General features: G+C 37.4%; 1 protein-coding gene across 1 annotated transcript in view; it reads right to left on the bottom strand.

The window, feature by feature from the left end:
* The window catches only part of FAM135B (family with sequence similarity 135 member B), a 172,999-nt gene that overhangs the window by 96,316 nt on the left and 50,413 nt on the right, over positions 1–26,270 (bottom strand). The window contains exon 2 of the mRNA XM_054167407.1: positions 16,138–16,233. Coding sequence (XP_054023382.1) covers positions 16,138–16,214 — 77 coding nt within the window. The 5' untranslated portion in view covers positions 16,215–16,233. The remainder of the gene's footprint in view (positions 1–16,137; positions 16,234–26,270) is intronic.

Below are 26,270 nucleotides of genomic sequence, written 5' to 3'. Positions count from 1 at the left end.
TCTCTTGCAATTTCATGATGATCTCGCATCCCATGATCCTAGCCAACCATTGCTCTGGTAGTGATCTGCTACCACTGCACTTAATTTCAGTTATTGCTGACTGGCTAGTAGAACAAGGGAAAGAGAGAAGCCTCATTACCATACTGCAATTGAGAAGTGCCTTTCAGCAAGGCCTAACATTTACAGGACCTCAAAAGGAATTCACACTCACTGTTGCCTCTTCCCTGCATAGAAATGTAGTGTTACAGCGCCTGTTTCACGTCCCTGACCCAACACATCAGTCAGGTGCATCAGCTAGTGCAAGGTTAAAGCATCTAGCAATAGCACATAGGGCACTTCCCAAGGGAAACACAGAACTGAATAAAACTAAGCCAAGTTATGTCAAATCAGTTCCAGAGCAAAGAGAATTTCAAAGCAGCCACCCATCATAAATTCTGAGAATTCAACATTTCTGTCTGGGTCCAGCTGAGTTCTTAAGGTACCTGTCAGAAAACAGAAATTTATCTCAGAAGTACAAATCACAGGATGATAGAACCCATAAGGGCGATTGAGTCCAACTCCCTGCTCTTCACAGTGCTACCTTAAATAAAATCATATGACTAAGAGCATCATCCAGACACTGCTTAAAATCTGACAGCCATTCCCTAAGTTGTCTCAGGTGGGTTTCCTGGAACTTATTAAAACTTTAATTTCTCTTGTTAGAGAAAATGGAGTTGTAATGGTTCAGCTCTTCCCAAAATGAGGTTCTTAATTCTAAGAGACAGCTTTATTTAGGAAGGTAATTCCTACGAGATGTAAACACAGGTTAAGGCATGACTGTGTTATATGTGTAACAAATAAAGAAATAATAACAACAATTTTGAAAAAAAGCTAAAGCTCTCAATACAGAATAAAAACCAAAACCTAACAAGAAATGAACAAACAAACAAACAAAAAGCAACCAACAACAACAAAAACCCCACAACACTCCAAGAACAGCTAGCAAAAGTGGACAGTATTTCAGGGATTAGAACATGAAGCAAAAATTGTACATTTTGTAAAAGTAGATAATTATTTTTGTGATGTTTTACATATCCTGTACAATTCCCTAAGACAGTAAAAAGGAAGTGATATGCTGCCAAACTGTAAAAGAAATAATGCAACTGATTGGTTCCTGCTATAAATACTTTCTAGGACTTTATCAAAGGAAAAGTTAAAGCTTCAGTGTCAGGCAGGAAAGGAGCTTGCCTAAACATATAGAACATAAAGAACTACATAGTATTCAAGACTTGACTAATTAATTATTTGAGCCTCTATGTTTAAAAACCCAAATCCAGTCCTTGAAAAAAGCTTAAAAAACAGTGGCAATTGATGGATATATAAGCTATAGATAGGAAAAATTAATAGAATTCAAGAAATTAAGGAACTGGATGAACACTTAAAACTTATATTAACATCAAAGACTTCTGGAATACTTAGAGGATATGAAGCATAAATTTTGCAGGCAGGAAAAAATAGAAGTTCAATTAATACAATAAGTTTTTATTAGAAAAGAAGCAAAACCTTCAAGAATTTGCAGCTTGTGACAAAGAAATACAGAAACTGGTAGCACAGATGCAAGAACTGGAGAGCAGAGATACTGAAGCCTCAAAGACTACAAGCTATTCAGACAATAACTACAAAAAATTAGAAAATGGAAACAAAATTAAAACAAAATGAAGAAATATTACAATAGCAACAATACAATAACCTGATTCAGATGTCTGCTTTACAGTTTAAATTGGATGATACTAGGCATAGTGTACCTTCAAGAAGACAGTTCTGATCAAGTGCTAAAGAAACAGTTAGAGACAGAACAGGAAGCACTCGTGATGAAAGAGAGAGATTGAAGACTTATTAAAACAAATAGAGCAATATAAAGATAATTTGATCAATAAAAAATAGGATATATCACAGATGAACTTTGCAGTCATAGATGCAGGAAAAACACAGGACTTTCAGCACTCAGCTTCAGTCAGTGGATGTGCACCTGAAGGTGGACCTAGGTGTTTGTTGAAGTAAGCCAGCTGCCAAATGCCATTTAGGCCTCTCTCAATACCCTGGTTCAGCAGTACAGAGGAAGAAGTTAAAACATAAAAGCTCTCAGGTCAAGATAAAGGCAGACTACTTACCAGTTGCCATCACAGGCAAACCAGATTTGATTTAGAGAAAATTAATTCACTGTTAGTTAAAAGTAGAGTAGGATGCTGAGAAACAAAACCAAAACTCTTTCCCTTTCCAACTACTTTTCCTGAGGCTCAACCACACATGCACTTTCACTACTGACTCTTCTCTCCACATTTTCCCCGATCTCATTCCCAGCTCCTTTATCTCTTTTCCCCAGCTAAGTGGCACAGAGGTGGTGATCCCCTTTGGCAGCTCCTGCCTCCTCACACCTCTACCTACTTCAGCTCCAGCCATTCCACAAATCTCTTTTCTCTTGTTTGGGCTTCTGAAGACTACTTTCCCACTTGTTGTGACCACCATACGTAGCTTTGTATACTTTGTATTGGTATTAGTGTGGCTGGGTCATCAAATCAATTTTCATTTCAACCTACGAGTCTTCTCTCTTTTTCCCCAATTCTCCTTCTTTGCTGTGGAGGGTCAATCAGGTGATAGAGCAACTACTATAGTTCAGCCCAGATATAGACTAAATGTAGACAGTAGGGATGAAAAATCAGGTGTAAACTGTACTCCTTGCCCTTTGTTTTCTTCATGAGGCTTCTGATAAAGAGAGAGCCTCTGTCCTCTTTGTAGCTGCCCTGTAAGTACTGGAGTACTGTGATGCGGTCCCCTCTGAACCCACTCTTCTCCAGGGTGAAAAGGACTAACTCCTTCAGCTGTTCCTTACGTGTCAAGATTTCCAGCCTTGCTTTTATCATCTTCATGGTGATCATCTTCATCCTATTGTACTCTTTCTGGCCTGTCTGTGTCTTCCTTGAATAATGGGAATCAGAGGTGGACATAGTACTCTAAAAGTCATTTGATAAATGCTGAATGGGATGGTCATATCTGTCTCTACTACTAATACCCTTGCGGATGCAGCACAAGATCCCTTTTGCCTTTGCTGTTGCAGCGGTGCATTGTTGATTCATGTTTATCTGGCTGTCTACCAGAAAACCATGTCCCTTTCAGTAAGCCTGCTCTGCAGCCATAGAGAGCCTGGCCTGTAAAGGCCTCTTTGCTTAGGTCATGCCAGATGCAGGACCTCATACTTGTATTTGTTAAACATCATACAGTTGCTGTTCACCTGCTCTCCAACCTGTCCATGTTTCTCTGTAAGATGTCTCTCTCTTTTGACATGTCCATCTCACCACCCAGCTTGGTGTCATTAGAGACTTGGTGAGGGTGACATCAAGTCAATCATCTAGGTCATTTACGGGACTACTGAACAGCGTGGGGCCCACTATCAGTACCTGGCAGACCCCCCCTTGTGGCCGGCTGCCAGTTTGCATGAGTAACATTGATCACCACCCACTGAGTTCAGCCTGTAGTCCAATTCCCTACTCATCTTACAGACCATCCATTCAGTATGTATCTTGCCAGTTTATCTAGGTGGAGGCTATGGGAAACAGTGTTGAACACTTCACTGAATTTCAGTTATTGCATCTGCCCAGTCACGGTCTGTGCAAACTCCTTTCAAAGGAGAGAGTGCTGCTACTCTTTTCTGTACTTTTTCTGTAAACTAAGTCAAATTATAGTTAGATCCAGCTCTTTCCCATGTCTGAGATCATCTCTTATCTTCTCTGTGCTTATCCATATGGTATTGTTTGCATTCCTGCTGAGGCTGTTCTTGTTTTCAAACAGAAGTATCAACTGAATCTCAAATCAGCATTGTAAATTAGTCATTAACAGAAGCAAGATTAAAAACTGAGGACTCCACTGACATAAGTGAATTCACTGTGATGGAACTCCACATTGTTCTTTCTCGAACTATTTACCCTATTTCAGAATCCAATAACTCACCTAACATGATCTGTTCATTCACTTTGTATCAGGTAAACAGGACTTGGGAATTTCAGTCTGTAAAGCAAAGCACCTAACCATTTGATCTGAAAACATACAATATCAAACTCAAGCCTCTTTCTGGGTTTTCATGCCAGCAATTAATATATTGATGACAGATACGTGAATTCTTTCCTGAAACATCCTCCAAAGGGAGTCAAGATTACAGACAGCAAACCTTGCAAAAGAAAACTATATTCATACTGAAATACATTATTCTCTTGTGAAACAGACAACAAAGAGAGACGCCCTAAAGGTATGAATGTTAGATCCTTAGAGAGACCACACCAACTCAACAAATAGACTGAAATGGTTTACATAGGTTCCAGTTTCATTGGTTAGGAAATGTAACACAGTAAATTGGTCACTATCCCAGTGGGTACTCACAGAGAGACACTGAGTCATAGAGCACAGTGGAGGTGGAAAATGCTTCAAATTTTCCAGGAAAAAAACCTTCAAATGGTAGTTACAAGAATAGTACTATACAACCTTAAGATGAGAATTCAGGTGTTCTAGAACTAAACGAGACAAGATACTACACAGCTTCGTAAGTACCGATGATCTTAGTGACTACGGAATTTGTGAAAAGTCATGGAATTTAAAAGTCAAAAGACAGCACTGGCTACAGGAAGTTAGTTAAATCATGGAGCAGGTATTTCCAGACACTTTCATCATTTGCATGTTATCCAAAATAGTATGCAATGTATTTTGCATCACAGAAAGTAGTCTTGATTGTTTTCTGTCTTATTGGGAAGCCACATCATCACAGCCACATCAAGCGAAGGAAGACAGCACCAACAATCAGCTTTTTCCAGAAGCTTTCTTTTACTTGGAGAAAAAAAAATCATCTTAAAGAAAAAAATATTGGATCCAAATTGCTGCCACATCAATGAAAGACAATATTTTCAGAAGTATGTTTCACTGTGTTGTCAGAAGGCAGAGTACCACTGGTGAGATCTGCTAGATCACACATACCCATGCTTTTTCACAAACAGCATGTCACAAACTAGAGAAAGCTATTGTGACTCATAATGCAATTTAATTCAATTCTGAGCTGCAGCATGTATTAGAGATCAGGGATCTGCGAATAGAAATGGGTATATCAGCTTTAATGGAACAAAAATTGTCAGAAGCTCAGGTTAGACAAAGCTGTTTTAGTTTTCAGTGCTTACAGACATTCTATCTACTTCATTCTCTGAAATATTTCCTACTGTTTTGTTCTCTACAAACTGCCAATGTATTTAGCCTTTCATAAGCCAGGGGAGTACAGATCCATTTTCTTTATCTGAACATAGTAAGGGCAAGTTCTAAACAGATTTATTCATCCCAAGTTGGCAATTTGATGACTGGTTTAAATGAAATTATCTATCTACTAAAATCTGAGTGTTAAATATTGCATCTGTAGCCAAAAATAAGAACTTGAGTCCAATAAGTTTTCTGTTAAGGGATTTATCCTTCATTCTTTATCCAGGGGATGAGCAAGCAAGGGCTGCTTTTATCTGAGAATCTTCACATCCAATCACTTCTCTTAAGCTGTAGAAAATCTATTACAGAAATTTATTTCTCTCCACTGCTTCACAAAGCTTATCTTCAGAGAAGGATGTGTGAGTCTTGGCAATATTTAAACTAAAGAGAATATTTTAAACTGGCCAGGAAAACAAACAAACCAACCAACCAACCCCAATCAACCAACCAACCAGCCAACAAAACCCCACAACTCAAAAACTAAACAAAAACTACCCCCACAAAATAAATTAAAAATCCATAGCCTCCTCAGCAGTTTTGCTGTTGGCTGGTTGCAGACATCACTCCAGACAATGATATTATAAACTGAATTCTGATTTGTGGTAAGACATTTTTATAAAGATTTACCAGGCATAACCAAAGTGGAACAAGAGATTACTAAAGAAGTTCATTTTTCATCTGCATTTTATTTCTAATACCTTTTCCTGGCAAGTGTTATCCCCACAAATGAATGAATGTTCTAAGGTAACAAAATGGGCATGTATTGATGGGAGAAATTGATCTGCATTTGCTAATGTACTTTTGCTGCAGCAAGCACATTAAGTAATTAAAGTGCTACAAAAGATCTTCCCATCCAGACACACAATATACTGAACTCCATTAAAGCAATGACAAAGGCCAAGTACTTTGTACACTGCATTTCAAGTGCACCTTGTCTACAGTATGCACACCACAGAGTTTGATTACATCTATAGAATTAAACTGTCCAGTTACACAAAGAGTTATTGTTTCAAGGTAAGTGTAGAGGATGAAATGTCAAAAAAGAGCAATCATTTTGGCTTCCTAACATAAGCCATCTTAAAAGGATCTGATCTGGAGATGTTATACAGTTTTCCATTCTGAAAATTAGATCTTGGGATGTTTCAAGTTGAATAAAAACTATCTGGAAAATTCAGACACCATGAAACAAACTTTTCCCATGCACAATGATGTTTTTCTCTATCACAACATCTGATTATTTCTGATTGTACTCTCTGCAACTTTATCAGATATTCTTAAGAACAAGCTTCTCAGATATTATTGCTATTCCCACATTTGTAGATAACATCTGATGAGCTGAAAGGCTGTTTCAGCCCACCTCAAAAAATTTCCCAAACTCATTACTCACTCCAACCCAGTAATAGATAATTTGGTTTTGTAACAGTTACATTAAAATCAGCCTTCAAAAAATATGCTGAGGTGTGTGGACCGTATTGCCAAGACACAGGAGTTCTTCAATGATAGGGCAGGACAAGAGAGCTGAACTACATCTCCCAGACAGGGACTTCCTCTCTGAAAATGAAAATGATGGATATGGGGCACTGAGGAACATAACAGTGAGAGAAAATACCAGTGTGATTTTTCCTTCATCCCCAGTTTGCATGGCAATGCAACATTTTTCACACAGAGTTCCCAGCAGTTGTTAACAGAGAGTTGAAACTAGGCACGTGCAATATCAGAGGGAAAATTGTGGACAACATGGGTGTTTGAAACAAATTCATGTGGAGAGCTCAGAAATGCTATATTTGAGACATTATGAGAACTCCAAAAGTCATCTTATTGCTTCTCAACCCATATGGACCAGATTCACCATTTGTTCTGCTCCCATTTGGTGCCCATAAGCACAAGAACTGTCTGTGTCATGTCAATAAAGTGTGTGTTTGCTTCAGTTGCCTTTTATACATGGGATGACAGCTGATTTTTCTTGGTCATGAACACTAGACTGATAACTAGACATTAAGACAACTTATTTAAAAGTACACACTGCAAAAAATTCAGCAAGCTGTTTTGTCAGAATGTGAGGAAAAAAATAAATAATCATCTAATGAATCAAAACATTTACTCCTAGCTTTCTTTCAGATCCTAGTCTCATTAGAGTTATCTCATTTTTTTCTTATCTGTGGATTATAAACAATTAGGACTCAAGGATCCAATCCAGAGATAAGAGATGGTGATAGACAAGAGGAATCATAGAACACTAAGGTAGGAAAGGACCTTTAAGGTCAAGTCCAACTTTTTCCTGATTACCATGACCACTAAACGATATCCTAAAGGACTGCATCTACATGTTTCTTGAATGTTTCCAAGGGTGGCAACTCCACCACCTCCCTGGGCAGCCCATTCCAACACCTCACCATTCTTTCAGTAAAGAATTTTTTCCTAATGTCCAATCTAAACCTCCTCTGGCACAGCTTAAGTCCATTTGCTGTTGTCCTATCACTAGTTACTTGGGAGAAGAAACCAACACCAGCCTCACTACAACCTCTTTTTAGGCAGTTGTAGAGAGCAAAGGTCTCCCCTTAGCCTTCTCTTCTCCAGACTAAACAACCCAAACTCCCTCAGCCTCTTCTTGTACGATATGCTCTCCAAACCCCTTACCAGCCTCACTGCTCTTCTCTGAACTCCCTCCATGACCTCAATGTCTTTCTTTTACTGTGGCACCCAGAAATGAACACAGTAATGAGGATGTGGCCTCACCAGAGCCTACTACAGAGGCATGATCACTTCCCTGCTCCTGCTGGACACACTGTTTTTGATACAGGCTGGAATGCTGTTGACCTTCCTGGCCACCTGGGCACACTTTTAGCTCATGCAGAGCCAGCCATCCACCAACACCCCCAGATCCTTTTCCACCAAGCTGCTTTCCAGCCACTCTTCCCCAAGCCTGTAGCATTGCTTGGAGTTGTTGTGACCCAAGTGTCATGCAAACAGATGGGATCCACTCACTTAGGAAATAAAATGCAATGTGTGATATTGAATTAAAACCTAGGGTAAAAAAAAATACTGTTAAAAAGAGAAAAAGAAACGAAAATGAGACTTTTGGGATTTAGCCAACTTTTAATGCTCATCAGTCATTAACCTGGAAGACAGTTCATTCTATCATCTAGAGCATTAAAAATGGACCATCATAAGAATTTCTCCAAAGATCTTAGTGTGTGATTGAGCCATACTTTGCCCATTTTTATTAATCTAATTCATAAAAGAAAAATATTTCTATAAGCAGATATTTTAAATTTAAAGTATTATCCTCTGGAGTATCAGAGAATGGTTTTGATCATCCTTAAGAAATTTAGTTAAAAGTTCAGTAAAGCAAAGGTTTTCATTTAATGGTCTGAATCCACATCTTTGAGGTGCATTTCTGTTTGAGCCAATAGACATTATACAATAAGTGGTTGCTTTTCATTCCTGGATCTTCTAGAGACAGTTGTGATACTCATTGATGCACTCAAGTCTAACTGGTTTACCCTCCAGGTATTTGATATCATGGAGAAGTAATGACACAAACACCATATATTCTTAAAATCACATGACATTAAGCTCAGATTGATAATTTGGCTCCTTCAGGATGTGGTGTATTTGTTGAGGAGATAGACACAATAACATCAATACTTAAAGTGTAGAATATTGCATATAGGTGAGATGTGGAACTTATTTTTATCTGCCAACTGCACTTCACAACAAAAATCACTTTTTAATTCTAGTCACACACACCTATTTTGTGCTTTAAGCCAAACAGCTAGATGAATTACCAGAGACCATGGTGTTGATGGTAAATCACTAAATCATAGCATCTACTGCACAGGCTGAAACTGAGTGATGCAGAAAGAAGAGTTGTTTCAATGCTGAGAAAGTCTGTGGTCACAATAATCCTAGAGTCAGGGAATTATTCTGGCTAGAAGGTAACTTGGGTAGTCTTCAGCCCAACGGCTGTGCAAAACAGGACCAATTATTGACTGTGGACCAAAATGCACATGACCATATCTGGTAAGGTCTTGAAAACTTCATAGGATGGAGATTCTCCAGTCTCTCTGGCAGCAAATCCCAGAGCTTCACTATCCTCATAGGATTTTTTTTTCCTGTCCTGCAACCAGGATCTGTAGGAAGGGACCAGATTTAGCTGTTCTTTCAACAGCCTGTCCAATTTTTAAAGGAAAAATTGGCTGTTGGTGATTATGCCATTCTTCCACTAGGGATATGAGCAGCGTGTAACAATGTCATACTGCATTATGAACATCATACGCTTCGGCAGTTCTGTTTGCAAAGTGCTTTAGAAGGGGAAAGTGGCAGAAGAGTGCAACGCCCCACAGTCACCCTCACATGAGAACTTTTTTGCACACAAGGAACACAGTGGGTTTTTAGAGCATCTCATAGTTATTTTATAAGCAGAGCTGCTCCCTGAATAACTGCTGGCTCCTTCTCCTGTTTAGAATAATTGTCCTGACACACTGTGCTAGTGTCATGTTTCTTACTTGTTCTGGTGAAGTTCAGTGCTTTGTAAAGATATCACTTCACTTGTTCTTCAGTAATAAAACACAGCAGCACATACACATATCCTTTCACAAGCCTGAGGGCTTAGAGTCCCTTCCCCTACACACACACAGAGCTGAGTCATTCCTATCAGTAGACATGAGTCCATCTGTAACTATGAATTAGGAACAGCAGTCAACACTTGAAGTGTAGCTCTGTATAAATGTAAAGCATGTTAGGTGAAATTGAAGCTGCTTTCTGGCCTAATTCACTCAGGAAGTCAGCAGAGCAGCAGTGTAAATGTCACTTGAATTGGGTGATATTTGCTTTCCTTAGACAAGATTCTATCCTAGCTGTGAGGGACAAAGGCTTATTTTTTGGTCAGCCAAATTTAAGCCATGTTTGGAGTTTAGCTGTTTTTGGGTTTTTTCCCTTCTTTTTTTTTTTCCTACCAAGAAGAGATGTTTAACAAATGAATGGAGCTTAGAGTTAATATCTTGCAAATCTTTTTAACACAAATTTCAAAATATGTCTTTTATTGGTTTTGTTTGTTTGCTTTTTAAGTAATGAATATGATTTTTTTATGCTCAGACATACAACCTTCCATGTTTTTCATAGCTATCATGATCATTAAAAAGCTGTTTCTAAACAATATTTTTTAATAGTTTCTTCTTTAATTGTTTGATTCCAGGAAACACAGCTTTAAAACCAAACCAAACCAAAACAGGATCAGACCTGCATCAAAGTCTAGACAGTGCAAAAGGCTCAACTACCAACTCTGGCGTTTCTGACTAGAAATGTCATTGTTTAATATTAGGTATCACCAAAAAGCTTCTTTAGAAGCATGATTTACATAGCTACATTTCTTGCCAGCATCTAAATCACCTGACACAATCCAACAAGCTAATAAAGAGACTCCTATTGATATCAGTGTTTTTGAGGAAAGCTATAGAAAATCTGATTATCATAAAATGCCACATCATTTTAACCGATTTCTGAGCTCTTATCAGTCTAGAAAACTAAGGCTGGAAGAACAGTAAAACCCTTTTATTTTCGGAGGCCTATGTTTGTATTATTTTATTTGGCTATCACACCCCATTGCTGACAAGATCAGTACAAGATGTATATTTTGGTATGGCACTAACTTTGTCTAAATTTGCAAAAATGTATGGCCTTCTTTAGTTGTGAGCATGTAGACAAACACACCAGCTGATAAGCTGTTTCTTTTCTTTCTTTTTTAAGTCCCATTCTTATATGATACCTGTCACTGACATCTCAGGAACCCTCAGTAGTGCTTCCACAGAGACCAATGTCTACCATATAATTTTCCTTTTGTTCTCTCCCTGTGTGTACAAAGAGTAAGTAGTTTTCTATTTTAACTCTCTGCTCCTTGAACACACTATTGTGTGCTCTTTTCAGAAAGGCCAGGTCAGTTCTAATATTCCTGAACCCTGGAGATGATTCCTGTCCTGTAAGGGTTCTAGTCAGGTTCCAGAGAAAGGATGTTCCTTCAAGCAGGTACATTTTCTGTTTCTGACACCAAGTCCTATTTTGCAAAAAAAAAATATAATGAAACACAAAATTGTTGATCACCACATTCAACCCGCAGCTTAAGACCCCTTGTCTAGAATCTGGTCACAGGTCGCAAAGCACCCTGAAGACAAAGTAAATTGTCCTTTTCTTTCTACACTAGCTTCCTACATGATCTGATATTCAATGTGCTCAAGTAGCCTGTGGGTCTAAAGAAATAATGTGAGGTGTAGACATTTCTAAAGCTCAGAGCAACTGACACTAGGACATCAGAGCAAGATATCTTCTATGCAGACAGATAGTAAGACTATGGGTTATATCTGTTATGGTTATTAGCAGACTGACAGCCCCAAGATGAAGGCTAAAGTGTATAGATATATACATTTTTTAATTTTTTTTTTCCCATAGTGACTCTACAAGTCACTGGTGTCTAACTGCTAATTTTTGTCTTTCTTAGGATTACCTCTCCTTTCTCTGATACTCAGTGAACCATTGTAGTGTGACATATTTACAAGCAAAATGTGGATATGCATCTCTCTGCATAATGCTGTCACTTGATTTTACATCATCTGGTGAATTGTACATGACACACACAAAAAATAAATAATGGAACTGACCACAGTAGATCACAGAAGAAAGAGATAAAGCAGGCACGATGGAGTTTTCATCACTGTACACTGGCTGCATTTCAGAGAGGACACACTAAGGTTCTCTGTCATATCTAGCTTGTGAAACATTATCTTGGAGTCCTGGAAACAATCTATTCAGGTCTCTTATTTCTGAATCGAAACTGTGATAATGCCTTGGTTAGCCAGCCTATTAGATAAGTTGGAGGTGGCCTCCAGCTCACTAACTAAAGAAATGACACAGAACAGACAATGCATTTAAGGTAAGATAAGTGTTGCTTATTTGAAGGAGGAAAATAATTACCAGATAAAATATTATCATGCTTCACACTGAATATTTTAATCATTGGTCAATGTAATTTGTTGTGATGATGCTCTGTGGCTGATAGTTGTAGGGCTCTGAACTCTCAAACCAGGGCAACACTGCATTCATTTCAAAAGAAGCTGAACTTCATTTGTCTATTTTTAATTACACATGTAAGCCACCAGCATAAGTGCTAGACACTTGCAAATTGCAGCCTGGAATCCAAGGAGTGACTTAACGTTTTCCTACCTTTATAATATATCATTGCCACAGTCCTATCATTATTAAATAATTATTTTACTTTCTCTGTGCCCTCTATTGCCTCACAGATGCCATAAGTTACTTGAACATGGTAGTTGTGAGGTTGTTGAGGTTTTGTTTGTTTGGTTTGGTTGCTTGTTTTCTCTCTCTGTCAAATAGATTTTGAAAAGCATTAAGGAAAAAAAAAAAAGATGCACAAAGATTGCTTCTGACAGAACCAGACAAATCAATTAATTGATCTCTGAAAGTAAGGGAAAATTTTATTTCCTACTCTATTAAGGAGAATCAGAATCAGTTAGCTATTTTCACTAGAGAAATATCTGTCACCAGTTATTAAGCAGCACATGATGGAGAGAATTAAGGACAGAAAAATTAAAAATACCATTTCTTCCACAAATTTCATTACTTATTACTCAGCCTTTAGAACTCCGACATTAAATAGCATTTGCATGTCCATTGGTTTTACTAAAAAAAATATTCTGCCCATATAGCAGCACATGTAGTATTTAACCTTTGATGCCTACAAATACTGACACTGGCTATTTTTTTTTCCTTCAGACAGAGATAAATTTAAAACTAACTGACCAAATTAAACTACCTGCAACACATAATTTACTGATGACTGTTCCTGTTATGTCAGAAATATATAACCATAACCAATATTTACCAAAAAAAATTGTCTCATTACCTCATCAGAGTCTCTTTTCAATATTAACCATTCATGCAGATTAAGGAACATGATTCAAATATCACAAGGTGTGATTCAGGTTGATTAAGGAGCTTCTAGTTCTTGAGAGCAGAGAGGTGGCAACTGGCTGCGTGTGCATAAAGAATACAAAATAGCTTCCAGTGCAAGGAACAATAGAAAAAGACCATTACTGAAGCCTCACGTTTTAAAACATTTAGCTTCTGTGGCTTAGAGCCAGCAGATCATGTCCTTAATCAACTTTGGTTATAAACAACCACTTAATGGCCCCAGAAGGTCTGATTCTCCCAGGGTTCTCTCACTAAACCTTGTTGATTTATTCATTCCTTAATTTGCATATGCTGTTCTCCAAAGGACTCACTGCTGGCCCGGCCACACTCTCCCTCAAGGTACTGTCCTTAGATGGACAGATAGCCAAGACTAAGTATTTTGGAAAATAGTATCCCTATTTCTATACAGTTACACATTTCTATCCCAGGAATTTCAACCTTGTGTCAGTTAGGCATACAGTAGGACTGTTATGCATTTGCAGAGATACATCCTCAAACTTTTGATTGTGGGGGTTTTGGTTTTGTAGCAGAGTATTAAAAGGTAAAATAGCTAAGAGAAACTAATACTAATATTCTTCATTGGTTTTCTTGGTTCTAAAAAAAACAATTAAAAAAAAAACATGTTGGGTTCCCCCTGATATTAAGATTTATTTCAGCTCCATTTCTATTCTGATGGACAACTTTTCATAAATCACCTTTCTGGCCTTCAGCAGGATGGAATGATATTTAGTCAATTTACAAGGCACTCAAAAAAACAACCACAAACCCACCCCACCCCACCCCAAAAAAAAAAAAACCACCCACAAACTATTTAAATAGAAAATTTCCATCATTATTACTTCTACCACCTTCTCATCTTGGAATACGATATACCAATCCAAGATATCTTATACATCTATAGCAAATATCTACAATGACAATGGGAGAAAAATCAAAAGTGTGTCCAATTCAAAATGAGATTTGGTAAGTTCATCTAGTTTTTCCAGATTTTCATGGTACAGTGACAGGGGCTGTTGAGTAGATGAAGCCACACAGAAGATACTGACCACCAAATATAAAACAAAACAAAACAAACAAGATTTTGTTGGAAATGCAGAGGTTAAACTATGAAAAGAAAACAAATGTAATGCTATGCAAGTTACAGAGAAAGAAAAATTGCTATGAACAAATTAATTCAGTGCAACCTATAGTACCATGTGTTTGGAATATTAAAGTGAGGTAAGCAACAGTGGGGGAAAAAAGCAAGGGTAATTACAAACTCATTAATGTGACAGCAGAATATATTATCTGTGTTAGTGCCAGGTTTACCCTCAAACTGGAGATTTGATCTGACTGTCAAAGCCAAAGGAAGTGTATTACAGAATCTAGAGTCAAAAGCAGTTCAATATAACACAAAACAAGCAGCTTGTCACACAGTAATTTTTGAACATTCTACCATCTAAATGCAAAAGAAAATAAATAAATCACCAAACACACAGATGGGTGTTGATTATCAGAGATGAGGAAGATCAAAGGCATTACACTGATCACCAGAAGCCAAAGGGGGAGAAAAATTAAATAAAATTCTATAGCTAGGATGGCCTTCTAAGGTCATAAGGATCAGAATACACAGGAGAATTGTTTTATAACTCAGATAAGCCAAACAACTCAAGTGCAAAATATTTCATATAGGAATATACAAGGATGTGGCATACTCAGAATTCTTTCTAATATAAAGTTGGTTCATGGAGACATGAGCAGAATAACAGATGCCTGCTTTTAATACAAAATAAGACTGTGTTTCCTTCTTTCAAGCTCAAAATACATTTTCCATGTAATTCAGCATGGTTAAAACAAATAACAAAAAGCCTATATGTATATATAGAGACTTTTTGTTACTATACACACACACACACACACATATATATATGTAGAAACAGCTCTACCTAATCCACTGCAATACCTGAAACTATATGATGGTTTTCTTGCAGAAAGTTGTACTTGAGAGGGACAAATCAGCTGTGAGCCACCCCTGTGCCAAGCTAAGGCTTGAAAGACAATACCTAGTGTTCTGTGTATATATATACACACACACACACACTATAGATATATATCCTCACAAATTAAAGAAAATAATATTCCACTAAATCCACTGTTCTCTATGAAATACAGTCTTTTGACCTATCTGGGTCTCCTGGTCTCCTCAAAAAGTGTTTCTTTGTCTTATGTTTTCCTCAGTGAATCCCACTTGTGGAGTTCAATATGCAAGCAGAGCAACAACTCCTATTTGGTCAGTCTTCTCCACAGACACCATATTTTTTACAAAAAACTTTTAGTAAGAGTGGTGCAAAAGATTTGTGCAAAAGAATAGGGTTTAAGTAGAACTGGAACACATTCAACTAACTTACAGGGGCATGAAAAAATAACGTGGCCACAAGAACCAGAGCTTTAGACAAACATGACTAATCATTTTCTCTTCTGAACGAGTGAGGTTCAGCTAAATTTCACTCATTCATTCATAAATTTCAAAGTCATTAGATTAATGATCCTAAAATGAACATGTTTCATTATAGTTCGATACAGCTATCATTTAGCACAAAGGCTCAAAACCAGTTCCGAAGCAATTACAGCAGATATTTTACTTACACCCAAACAGGTGCTTAAAATAATTTGGAGCATTTCAACATTGTATTACAAAACCAAGTCACTCAGCTTGGCTTTATAGAGGAAGTAATGTACATTGATCTTCCTTGACATCAATGAAAGACCAATGATGTCGTTCCCTGCCATGGAGAGTGCATGAAATATAACTGCATTTGTAAGAAAAGAGCCTGTTTTGCAGTTTAACTCTTTTCTGTAAGCTACTTCTCTGTTATCAGCTGCAAATTAACATAAAGATCAACTCACCCTCTCTGGAAGAGATCCACGTTATGGAATTTGTGAAGCTCCACAGAAAACTCAACCGTTCCCTGGACCTCAGACATGATTTTTTCAGGTCATCACCTAAACACATATATACAAGCATTATGAGCATTCATAGTATTTTCTGTTAAAAATTCATGAATTAATTACTGCTTTTTATTCAGCATCTTGAAGTTCATACAAAGCCTGAAATCATCTGAAATCAACTGGAAAGTTTCCAGTAATATCACCAGGATTTGTATTCAGAAAGACTCACTAAAAGCCAGATCAAAGCAGTAATTAAGAGAAGTAAAAAGTCTAATTAAGCCCAAGGACAGAATGATAATATTATATAAAGTATAAGAAGCAAAAAGTAAATAACATATTAAGTGCAAGAATCTCAACATGAATTTTAAGTAACTCTCTTGCTACTCTGGTATGGGAAATTGATTTTTTCATCCTGCTTTACCAACTGGCATATATCCAGGGTCAGCACAGCTCATTTCTGTAAAAGCACAGGCCAGACAGATAAAAATCCCAGGCAGATGAGAGTAGAATTCAGAATTCTCTTGCTTTTGACCCCTCCTATGACTTAATTAAAGTCCCAGAGGGGAAGCTTCTGAGGGAATATGAATAATTTAAGGATTAATGAATGGAAGAGATTCTGGTAGGAAAATGCTGACAATCAAAGCACCAAATAGACCACAACATCCAGATCAAGATTTTGAAAGCATTAAAACTATTTGCAGATAATATGTCTTATGTCCATTGAATCACAGAATAATTCAGGTTGGAAGAGACCTCAGGAGGTCATACCTTACTCAAGAAAGCTCTGCAAAAGAAGCTTCTCAAACCAGCCCTATTTAATACACCCTTAACATTTCCTTACTTGTAGCACAGGAAAGCCATGGGTTTTTACAGCCTTTGGACAGATTTTGCGTTGTCTCTTTAACCTTTCCTGCTTTTCTTGTGGGTTGGATAATAGGTTGGACGCGATGATCTTGAAGGTCTCTTCCAACCTGGCCTATTCTGTTCTATTCTATTCTATTCTTCCATAAAGCCTACTTCTCACAATCTGCAAGCTGTCTGGAAATTGTCTATAGCATCATTGATAAGACAGAGATCAGATTTGTTTAATTAACATATTCGAAAGCATAATTTGGTAGCTGTTTGACAGCAGCCAAGTGTATCTGAGGAATATCCATATCAGGACTATCAATAATTCCCCTGAGATATAGCGGGCTTTAAGGAGACATATAGCTGACATTGTAAAGTGAAGAACTTCTCCCTGTGTCCTAGCAAGTAATTTCCATGGCACTCAAAGATCTGACCCTTTCCTCCAAAGAAGCAGGAATGAAACGGAGTTTGTTTCATGAAGTCCTTAGATAAGCCTTAGGCTATAGCTTTCTGATAATTTTCAGTGCTCACTCCTGATGAGTAATTTTCCAGCTGACTAGCTTATTACACCAGTTACATTTTCTTTCTGCTTATCCTCTCCAGTATTGCTTTTCAAAAAGCTCATTTCAGAGTTAAAAGGTTGTTGATTTTACATTCACCTTCCTCAAAAACTAAAATTGCAGGTGTTAGCTTTGGAATGACAAGAGTACACACATAAGATGTAAATAGTATATATAACATATATCTATAGCTGTGAGCTATACCCAAAAGGTACAAAACTCTATTTTAGCTCATGTCCAGCCATGATTTAGAAGCAGTGAAGGTACACTTAAACACTATTACTTGACAAAGTACTACCTTCACCCCTGCCCCCCCCTTCCTCATTCCCCCTCTCATTTCATCAGGAATGAGATTAATCCCTTTTCCTTTTGCCTTTCTGCACAGACTAAAGAGTTGCATAGTGATTATAAGACATATATATCACATACCTACCTGGTTATGTGTGTGATAGTCTTTTTTGGGTGTACAGTGTCAAAGCAAAGCAGGGAAACACAAAAAACCACAATACCACAAAGCAATACTGACAAGGTATATAGCCTTGAGGAGAACACTAATTGGAAGTATTGCCTCTGGGTAAATCTGGGTGCAGTGCTGAGGCATGTTTCCCTAGACCAAAAGCTTAGGATCAAAGCAAACTTCATGCTTTTGAAGGCACCAATTTAAAGAGAAGTGATATAATGGATAGCCAGCCAACTGAAGCCAGGACTGATTGTCAGGATAGAAAGAATGACACAAAGCTAAGGTTAGCCAGGGTAGATGAAAAATTAATTACATAGAAATACACAGATCTTCACTGTATGTACAAATTATTTTGCATACTTTATATCCTCTCAAAACAAATATAGAAGAAATGTCCTACAAAAGCCACCAAACTGATTATTATTTAATTACAGAAGTCATGCTTGATCAGTCTGGTAGCCTTCTATGATGGTGTGATCAGCTGGATATATGAGGGGAAAGCAATGGATTTTTGTCTACCTCAACTTTAGAACTTTTTTGACGCTGTCTCCCATAACATACTCATAGATAAGCCTGGGAAATGTGGGTTAGGTGAGCAAACAATGACATGAATGAAGAACTTCAGACAGCTCTGAATCAGGAATACACAAGTTTTTGAAAAGATGTGCCAAGTTTTCACTGCTGTACTAGGATGCCTGCTTAAAGGAATCTGAACACCTTTTCAAAATCCAAGGCTTGTGAAGGATCTCTGACCAATCCTTACTCACTGTAGGACAACCTTGGGTTATAAATAGAGAAATAGTCAGTAAAAATAAAACTGAAGTGAAGGATGCCAGTACCTCTGCATTCTAAATGCAGTGGGGAATTTTGCCAGTACTGAAGTGTCATCAATTCATCTAATAAGCAGTTTAATGAAAAACAGAGGGTATTCTTGGGAAAGATTTGGTAGGTTGTTCTTTCTAAAGTGTCTGGTTTAAAGTCAAACTCTTCTCATTTTGCAGAAGAGAACTGAAGGCAACACTATTAACTAACAATGTGAAGGCACAAAAGCAACATGGGAGGTGTTTTGTTCACATGCTTTTACAACCCAAGTTAGGAGTCAGGTCACCACTTTGACAATGTGTCCTTCCAGTTAGAGTGGGTGCTCTAGCAACAGACAGTCAATTCCAGTTGCCATTTTACTCACAGTGTTTGTGTTAATGACATTTAAGAGACACAATGAACTGACCTAGTCCTCTAAGAACAGGTGATTAGTTGGTTATGTACCCACACACACAACTATTAAATACCTTGAAGCTGAAAATTAGTCTGACGATTCCTGCTGAGATAACAATCAGCATCAACCTAACCAAAGGGAGTAGATGAAGGTAAGATGGGGACAGAGTATAGTGAAACTAAGGACAGGACACTTCATACTCTGACAGTCCTTGAACTTTCTCACATTTGTGCAATTATATCTAAGTGAAAATAAATCAGATATTTTGTAGTGCTTTCACCAATCTTGTCCAACTCTGTCACAGAAGCAGGAAGGAAAAAGAAACCTTCCAAAACAACAAAAAAAACCCAACAAGGACAAAAAAAACCAAAACACCATGTGATAAAGGGCAATGACTCATAAACCTAGAAACATTAATTTAGGAAAATAAAGCTGCCTCTCACACAGCACATGCACTTTCCAGTATAACACAACTATTCTTACTGCTTTGAAAGCATCTTTTATTTTATTTTTTAATTTCTTCAGAAGCCGGTGCTTGTTGCAAACTGGGCATTTTTATTTGCTTGTTTACTTATTATGTTATTTGATTGATTCTCATCTCCACAAATGCCTTTACCCACTGTAAAATTCTAAGAAAGAGAACACAGTAGAGGAAGGATAATCATGTTCTGACACAAAAGAATTAATAGAATTGAGCAGACTCATTAGACCAAGTCTCTTGTATGTGTGTTTTCCTTTATTAAAATCATCTTGACGCAGCTGAACTGAGTCTCAGTTTTTATGCCAGCAGTTGCATCTCATACATTCATTTCAAAGCAGTCATGAATGTCAGTAAGTCCTTTCACTACAACATTGTCATTGACTGTTCTCCTGTCATCATTTTCTGCCAGCGAATGGCAGAGGAAGAGCTGAGGTCTTCAACACAACAACTATTTCAAAAGTTGATACTTCATTTTGTTAAAATAAATCAAATCAGTAATCTTCTAAGATTTTGGGTGATAGTAAGGTATCTCCCTTATACTTTTAGAAGTACCGAATCCAAATACAATATTAAAGATATGACAAAGACTGTTTAGTATAACTATTAAATCATTAGTTACAATATTTTATATCTTACCTGTTAGTACAAATTGTTGATATAGCAAGGCCTGGAACTTTTATGTCCTATGAGCAATATACTTTCAGACTATCCTAGGGCAGAGATTGCATAGAATTCTATTCAGGATACCTCTTCTTTTCTAGTTCTACTTGCTTTCCCAGCACTACTGAGGTTTAGGAATTACTGGAATATAAACTTTTAACTTGAAGCAGTAGAAAACATCTTTTTTCCTGAGATATGCGTCAGCCCTGGGGAAATCACCAAACATTATGATCAGGGGAGACCCTGTTGCTCTCTACAACTACCTGAAAGGAGGTTGTAGACAGGTGGGGGTTGGTCTCTTCTCCCAGGCAACCAGCACCAGAACAAGAGGACACAGTCTCAAGCTGCACCAGGGGAGGTTCAGACTGGATGTTAGGAAGAAATTCTCCACAGAGGGAATGATCGCCCATTGGAATGTGCTGCCCGGGGAGATGGTGGAGTCACCATCATTGGAGGTGTTTAGGAGGAGACTTGATAGGTTGCTTGGTTGCATGGTTTAGTTGATTAGGTGGTCTTGGATGATGGGTTGGATGCGATGATCTTGAAGGTCTCTTCCAACCTGGTTTGTTCTATTCTATTCTACTTCAGTAAAGTGTTTCAGGCACAGATTTTAATCCCTTTGACTTGTTGAATAAGACCTTTACATTTTATTCTATCAGCCAACAAAATAGAGCATTTATACTATTCTGAGTCATGGAAAGCCAGTGAAGTATGTTATCCCTTGCAACTTTCCTTTTGCCACAGTTCTAAGAGCAACAAAAAAGCTCTGCCTAGTATCCAGTTTCTCACAAACAAGTACAAAAACTTCAATAGATTGAGAAATCAATATATCTACACTCAATGGAAAACAGGTATCACCTGACTCTGTAAGTGGCCTCACTGATGGGGGCTAAATAATGTAATGAAGCTGAAAGTAAGGAACACGAGGAATAAAATTTGCACAGATGATACATCTATGACACATACACATACTGTAGTTGGACAACTACACAACTGTAGTTGGACTTGATGATCTTAAAGGTCTTTTCTAACCTAAATAATTCTGTGATTCAGAATTTAGTCAGAAGGCTTGTTAATTTGTCCCTTAAAGGAACTTTTAAAATCCACAACTTTCAGGCTACTGCAATTTTTTTTTAGTGATTTTTCTGTTTGTTTGCATGTGCACTATCATTTGAAACTTCAGTCTCAAGATTTGTTCAGAATTCATGTTGTTCTTAGCTATGAGAAACTTCCTAATGCTGTTTAGTCATGGAAGTGCCAGAGATCTGCAGTCTTTACAACCACTTAACAATACCCATTATAGTTTACAGAATAAGATAGTAACACACCACAAGGCAGCAATAATATCTTGCAAGTATTTTGATAAGATTTTTAGGTTTCCAGTCTGATGTGATCTTCTGCACTTTTTCTTCAGTGTCATTTAATCATATCTGTTTAAGTCCCCACCCCCCACTGCACAAGTATTTAACCTGGTTCAAAATGTTAACAACTAATTTGTTTTGTATACTCTAAAGAGGTAGATCAATTTGGATGCAAGACCTGAAAATAATCTTCCAATATTTAATAAATAAATAAAAGCCTGGGGTGTTATATTCTCAGGACAATAAATATACACAATTTTGTCAGATGCATCAGACATATATTCATAAAGAGTGCAATGCCATGAATCACTTTTCCTAATGTTTGTTGCTTTCTACTGCCAAAATACTCCAAGTTCAAGACACAGAAGTAATAAATGATCCTTTAAAAAATTACTCATACCCCAAAGAGTATGCGGAATGGAGCCCATAAAAAAGGAGCTGATTTATTTAATTTATTTTTTCTTTTTTTTTTCGTCATGACAAACTCCACTGTACTTTGTCTTTTACCCAGCACAACCGGAAATCATAAATTACCAGTAGTACTTTTGTCACTAAGGGTAAACACCTATTCAGCCTCCAGCAACAAGGCTAATATTATGACTAAAACTACTCACATCTCACAGCTGAGAACATTCACTCTAGATCAATAGCTTCAAATATATGGTCCACATAGTTATGTATGAAAACATGGTGTGCCTAAGGGATTCAAAGAAAGTCACTTAGGAAAACAAGTTAACAACTTACTTCAATTCCTCTCACATTCTCTTTGTGGGACCAATGCATAGCAGAAAATTTGTTCAGGTCTCCAAATCCAAGAAGGCTGAGAAACAATGATCTAGATTATATCCTTCATAGATTAGTCATTTCAAGAATATTTAGGTGGAAGAATAAATGTACTAGGAAAAAGAAATAAAATACAAGCTTGTGCCAGAGGACTTACAGGGCAGAACAGAACAAGGGCCAGAATAAATGTCAGGTGCCAGTAGGCTGCTATTACGAGATATAAAGCCTTTGAGCTATTAGGCAGGATTAAATGTGAACACAGCTGTGCAAATTTAGGTCAGACCACTTGAAAAACAGAATGAAGAGCAACCTCGATTTGTCCTCTGTTAGCACGTGTTCATCAGGACATCAGTTCTGAGTTCAGCTCAGCACAAATCACTATCTGCTTACACCAGTTAATAATAACCTGCTGTTGGTATTGTGCACAAAATAAAACAGCAGGGAAAATTCAGACAGAAGAGGAGAGAGAGCAAAACAGAATGAAAAAGAAGATAATACCGACTCTCACCTGGACTAGCTTCCCACTGCTACATAATCCTCTCATCTTCACACCTTCCCTACCATTTCCTTCCCCACCCCTCTATTTCATCTTTATGACCTTGAAAAGAAAAACATGTTTTAAAATTTTATGCACAACTGGATCTAAGAGACCAAACTCCTGAAAACATCAACATCTTCAGTCTTCAGCAGCTTTTGTGTCTTATTCCCACTGTTCACCTGAATCTTTTTTCTAATGTTGCCACCATCGGCCTCAGAAACACAAAATGCATCACAAATCAGCAAATTTTCTGAAGACTATTTAGGACATTCAGACAAAATTATTCATCATTTTCACATTTGACTGTGCTCTACTCACTAATAAAAGGAGCTGTATTTTTTGCAGTCTGTGCTTTTTGTTGGCTTCACACAGAAAATTAGAGCTGTTTAGAAAATGGACTATATATTATTTTCTTGTACTCATAAAAGAGCCCCACAGTGTTTTATTTTACTTTTTAAATGTTCTTGAAATTCTATTCAAGTACATATCTGACTGATTTCCAAACATGGACACAGGTCTGTGTTAAGTCCTTAGAGGTACATCAGGATGTTTGACCTCATTCAAATCTTTAATCTTTTTGCAACACCTAAAGGTTAATTCTGTCTATCTTCTGAAGAGGCCACACCTGGACTTGACCTAGATCCTTCTGGGAAAAAATTCCATATCAAGTGTTATAGGGCTGGAAAAGAGATGTAAGAAGTGTAGGTTTTGCTTGCAAATACAGCTTCATTTGCTTCTAAGTTAGTCTGGCTAAAAGTTAATGCTAGGGGGAAACTTCAACCCACCACAGGATGAAACCTCTTTTAAGAGCCATGCGGCTGCCTGATGCACAAGTAGAGGAGCTATCTGCTCTTGAGCACAAACTGCCATGTCAACAGAGACATCACCAAAGAAGCCAAGAAGTTACAAGAAGGACTTGAACATCACCATGTGACAGTTAATGAACTAGGGACAGCTAAGACAGTGAAAAACTAACAGAGTATATGGGGGTTTTTGGCACTGTTCTGAGAGCATTTTCATTTCTGGTTATAAAAAATTTCATGTCATTGTCTAACTGCACTGTAAACTCAGCTGTCCTTGTCAGACTTTAAATGCTTACATTGCATTTTGCCTGATCACATTCACTGGAGTTTCAGTTGGACAAATTAAGTCTCCTTCAGATGTGCTAAGGACATTCTAAGTAAGCACATACTTTATATTAATTGAACTGATTACCTTTGTTTGTGAAAAATTTAAAATGCAGACACTTGCCCATGAGATCCATCTCACTAAGCAGAAATTCATTCATATGTATAAGGTCTTTAGACTAACACTGTAGTTAATAAAGATCTAGCAAATATACTCAAAAAAGATTCATGTGACCATTGACATCTGTTCCTGTGCTAACTACCAAGGAAGATGAAGGTATCTTGCACAGATGTAGACACAAGCCAAGCCCGTATCTAGTCAGACAAAGGTCATTCATAGCAAAATTGCACATAAAAATAGGACTTTCAATGCATCTGCAGAATCACACATAAAAACGGTGAGAGAAGCAAAACATGTGTCTTTATAGGTACTATTGCCATACATGTATTTAAAAAGGAAAAAGAAAAAAAAAGGCAAATATTCAAAACTTAATGATACAACATTTTACCTTTTATGACACGGACATCTAGCTGGAATCAAGTCAGAATGTCAGTGGACTGAAAAGTGTTCAGTATGTAGAAGATAGAAAATTGATAAGATAAAAAGATAAGGTTGGATGTGGAGTCTCTATTCACTCCTTAGATAATGCACACTTTGATCTACAAATCCATTTCTACCTCTTGCTGTGTTCAGGACAGACAAGTTCTGGGAGTTAATCTGAACTTTTTAGAAGACAGTCTTCTTTTTGTTCAGACTTCAGAAGATGCTTTATAAGGGAGATAACAGATCCCAGGAAAAAAAAAAAAAAGAAAGAGGACTCTGCTGGTTCAATAAAATATGTGCATATATAGCAAGTCAGGTTTTCTAGTGTCTTGATCACTTGATCCAAGTTTTGGGCAGGTTAAAGGGTCTTAACACAACCATTTTTAGATATTAAAATTCTCTGAGATAGCTAACAAAATAAACATTGTCAGCAGCTGTGTTAAATTTGCATGTGAAATCAGTGATGCTATTAATGCTCTTAAAGAGCTGTTGAATTGTATGTTTGCAGTGCTGGTACAACAACAACAAAAAAAACCAAAACACCACAAAAACTAGTGTCATACTGTCATACTCTGAGCAAGACAAGATCTCAGAGCACTGAAAGCTTGGCAAGCAGTTTTGGTTTAATTATTATCAACAAACATACTCATAAAGTGGAAAGGGTAATAGTAACAGAACTAGACAGAGAGATGATCAGTGAAACATCAGCAGAACTAGGGTCTTGATACTACTGGAAGAGGGAATATTTGCAATGCTGATGTTGACTATTACAGAATGTAACAAATCTGGAGACCATTTTGCATCATGATGAATGTTTGTACAGGCTGTAACTATTAAACTGGAACACAGTATCAGAAGAACAGGTGATGTTTTGGAGCAGCAGATTTAAATATAGGCAATAAAATATGCAGAGACATAATCAGAATGTTGACTTGTTTTAAGTGGTTGGGGTCATGTTGATATAAATAACTGCACCAGGTTTTGCTGTAAAGCAAGAGCTAAATTAAGACGTTTACAAACAGAGGAGAAAGCTGGCTGATTGATCTTGGTACTGTTTGATCTGTGACCGAAAAAAAAAGAAAAGGACCAAATGGGCCACCACTAGAGATGGCACCAACAGAAGAGGGCTTGAGGTACAGCTGCTGAATAAAATGAGACTACCAGTCTATCAAAGCAACACCAAAAATGTTTCTTTCTCAAATTCAGGTCAACATCTTGGTAAACTTCACCAGAAGGATGGCTTTGCATGGCTAGAAAGTTTGCCTCACAGAAGGGCATTATTTTTCCCTGGGGGCCTTGACTCTTATTCCAGCCTCAGAATAGCTGACCCTCAAGCTTTGGAGGGTGAATGTTGAGTTCTTGAGGTTCAGTTGAACCAGGAGATGGATTTCCATTGAGAGCTGGGAGCACATAAGCCCATTGCTTCTCACAAATACAGATTCTCCAAAGCATTTAAATGTTGGCTTTAGTATTGTCCTTAACACTCTTAATTTGCAGAGGAAGGAGACATGC

This window comes from Dryobates pubescens, chromosome 14 (genome assembly GCF_014839835.1).
Source record: "Dryobates pubescens isolate bDryPub1 chromosome 14, bDryPub1.pri, whole genome shotgun sequence".
In the NCBI taxonomy this organism is placed as follows: Eukaryota; Metazoa; Chordata; class Aves; order Piciformes; family Picidae; genus Dryobates; species Dryobates pubescens.
This window is presented reverse-complemented; position numbering and strand designations above follow the sequence as displayed.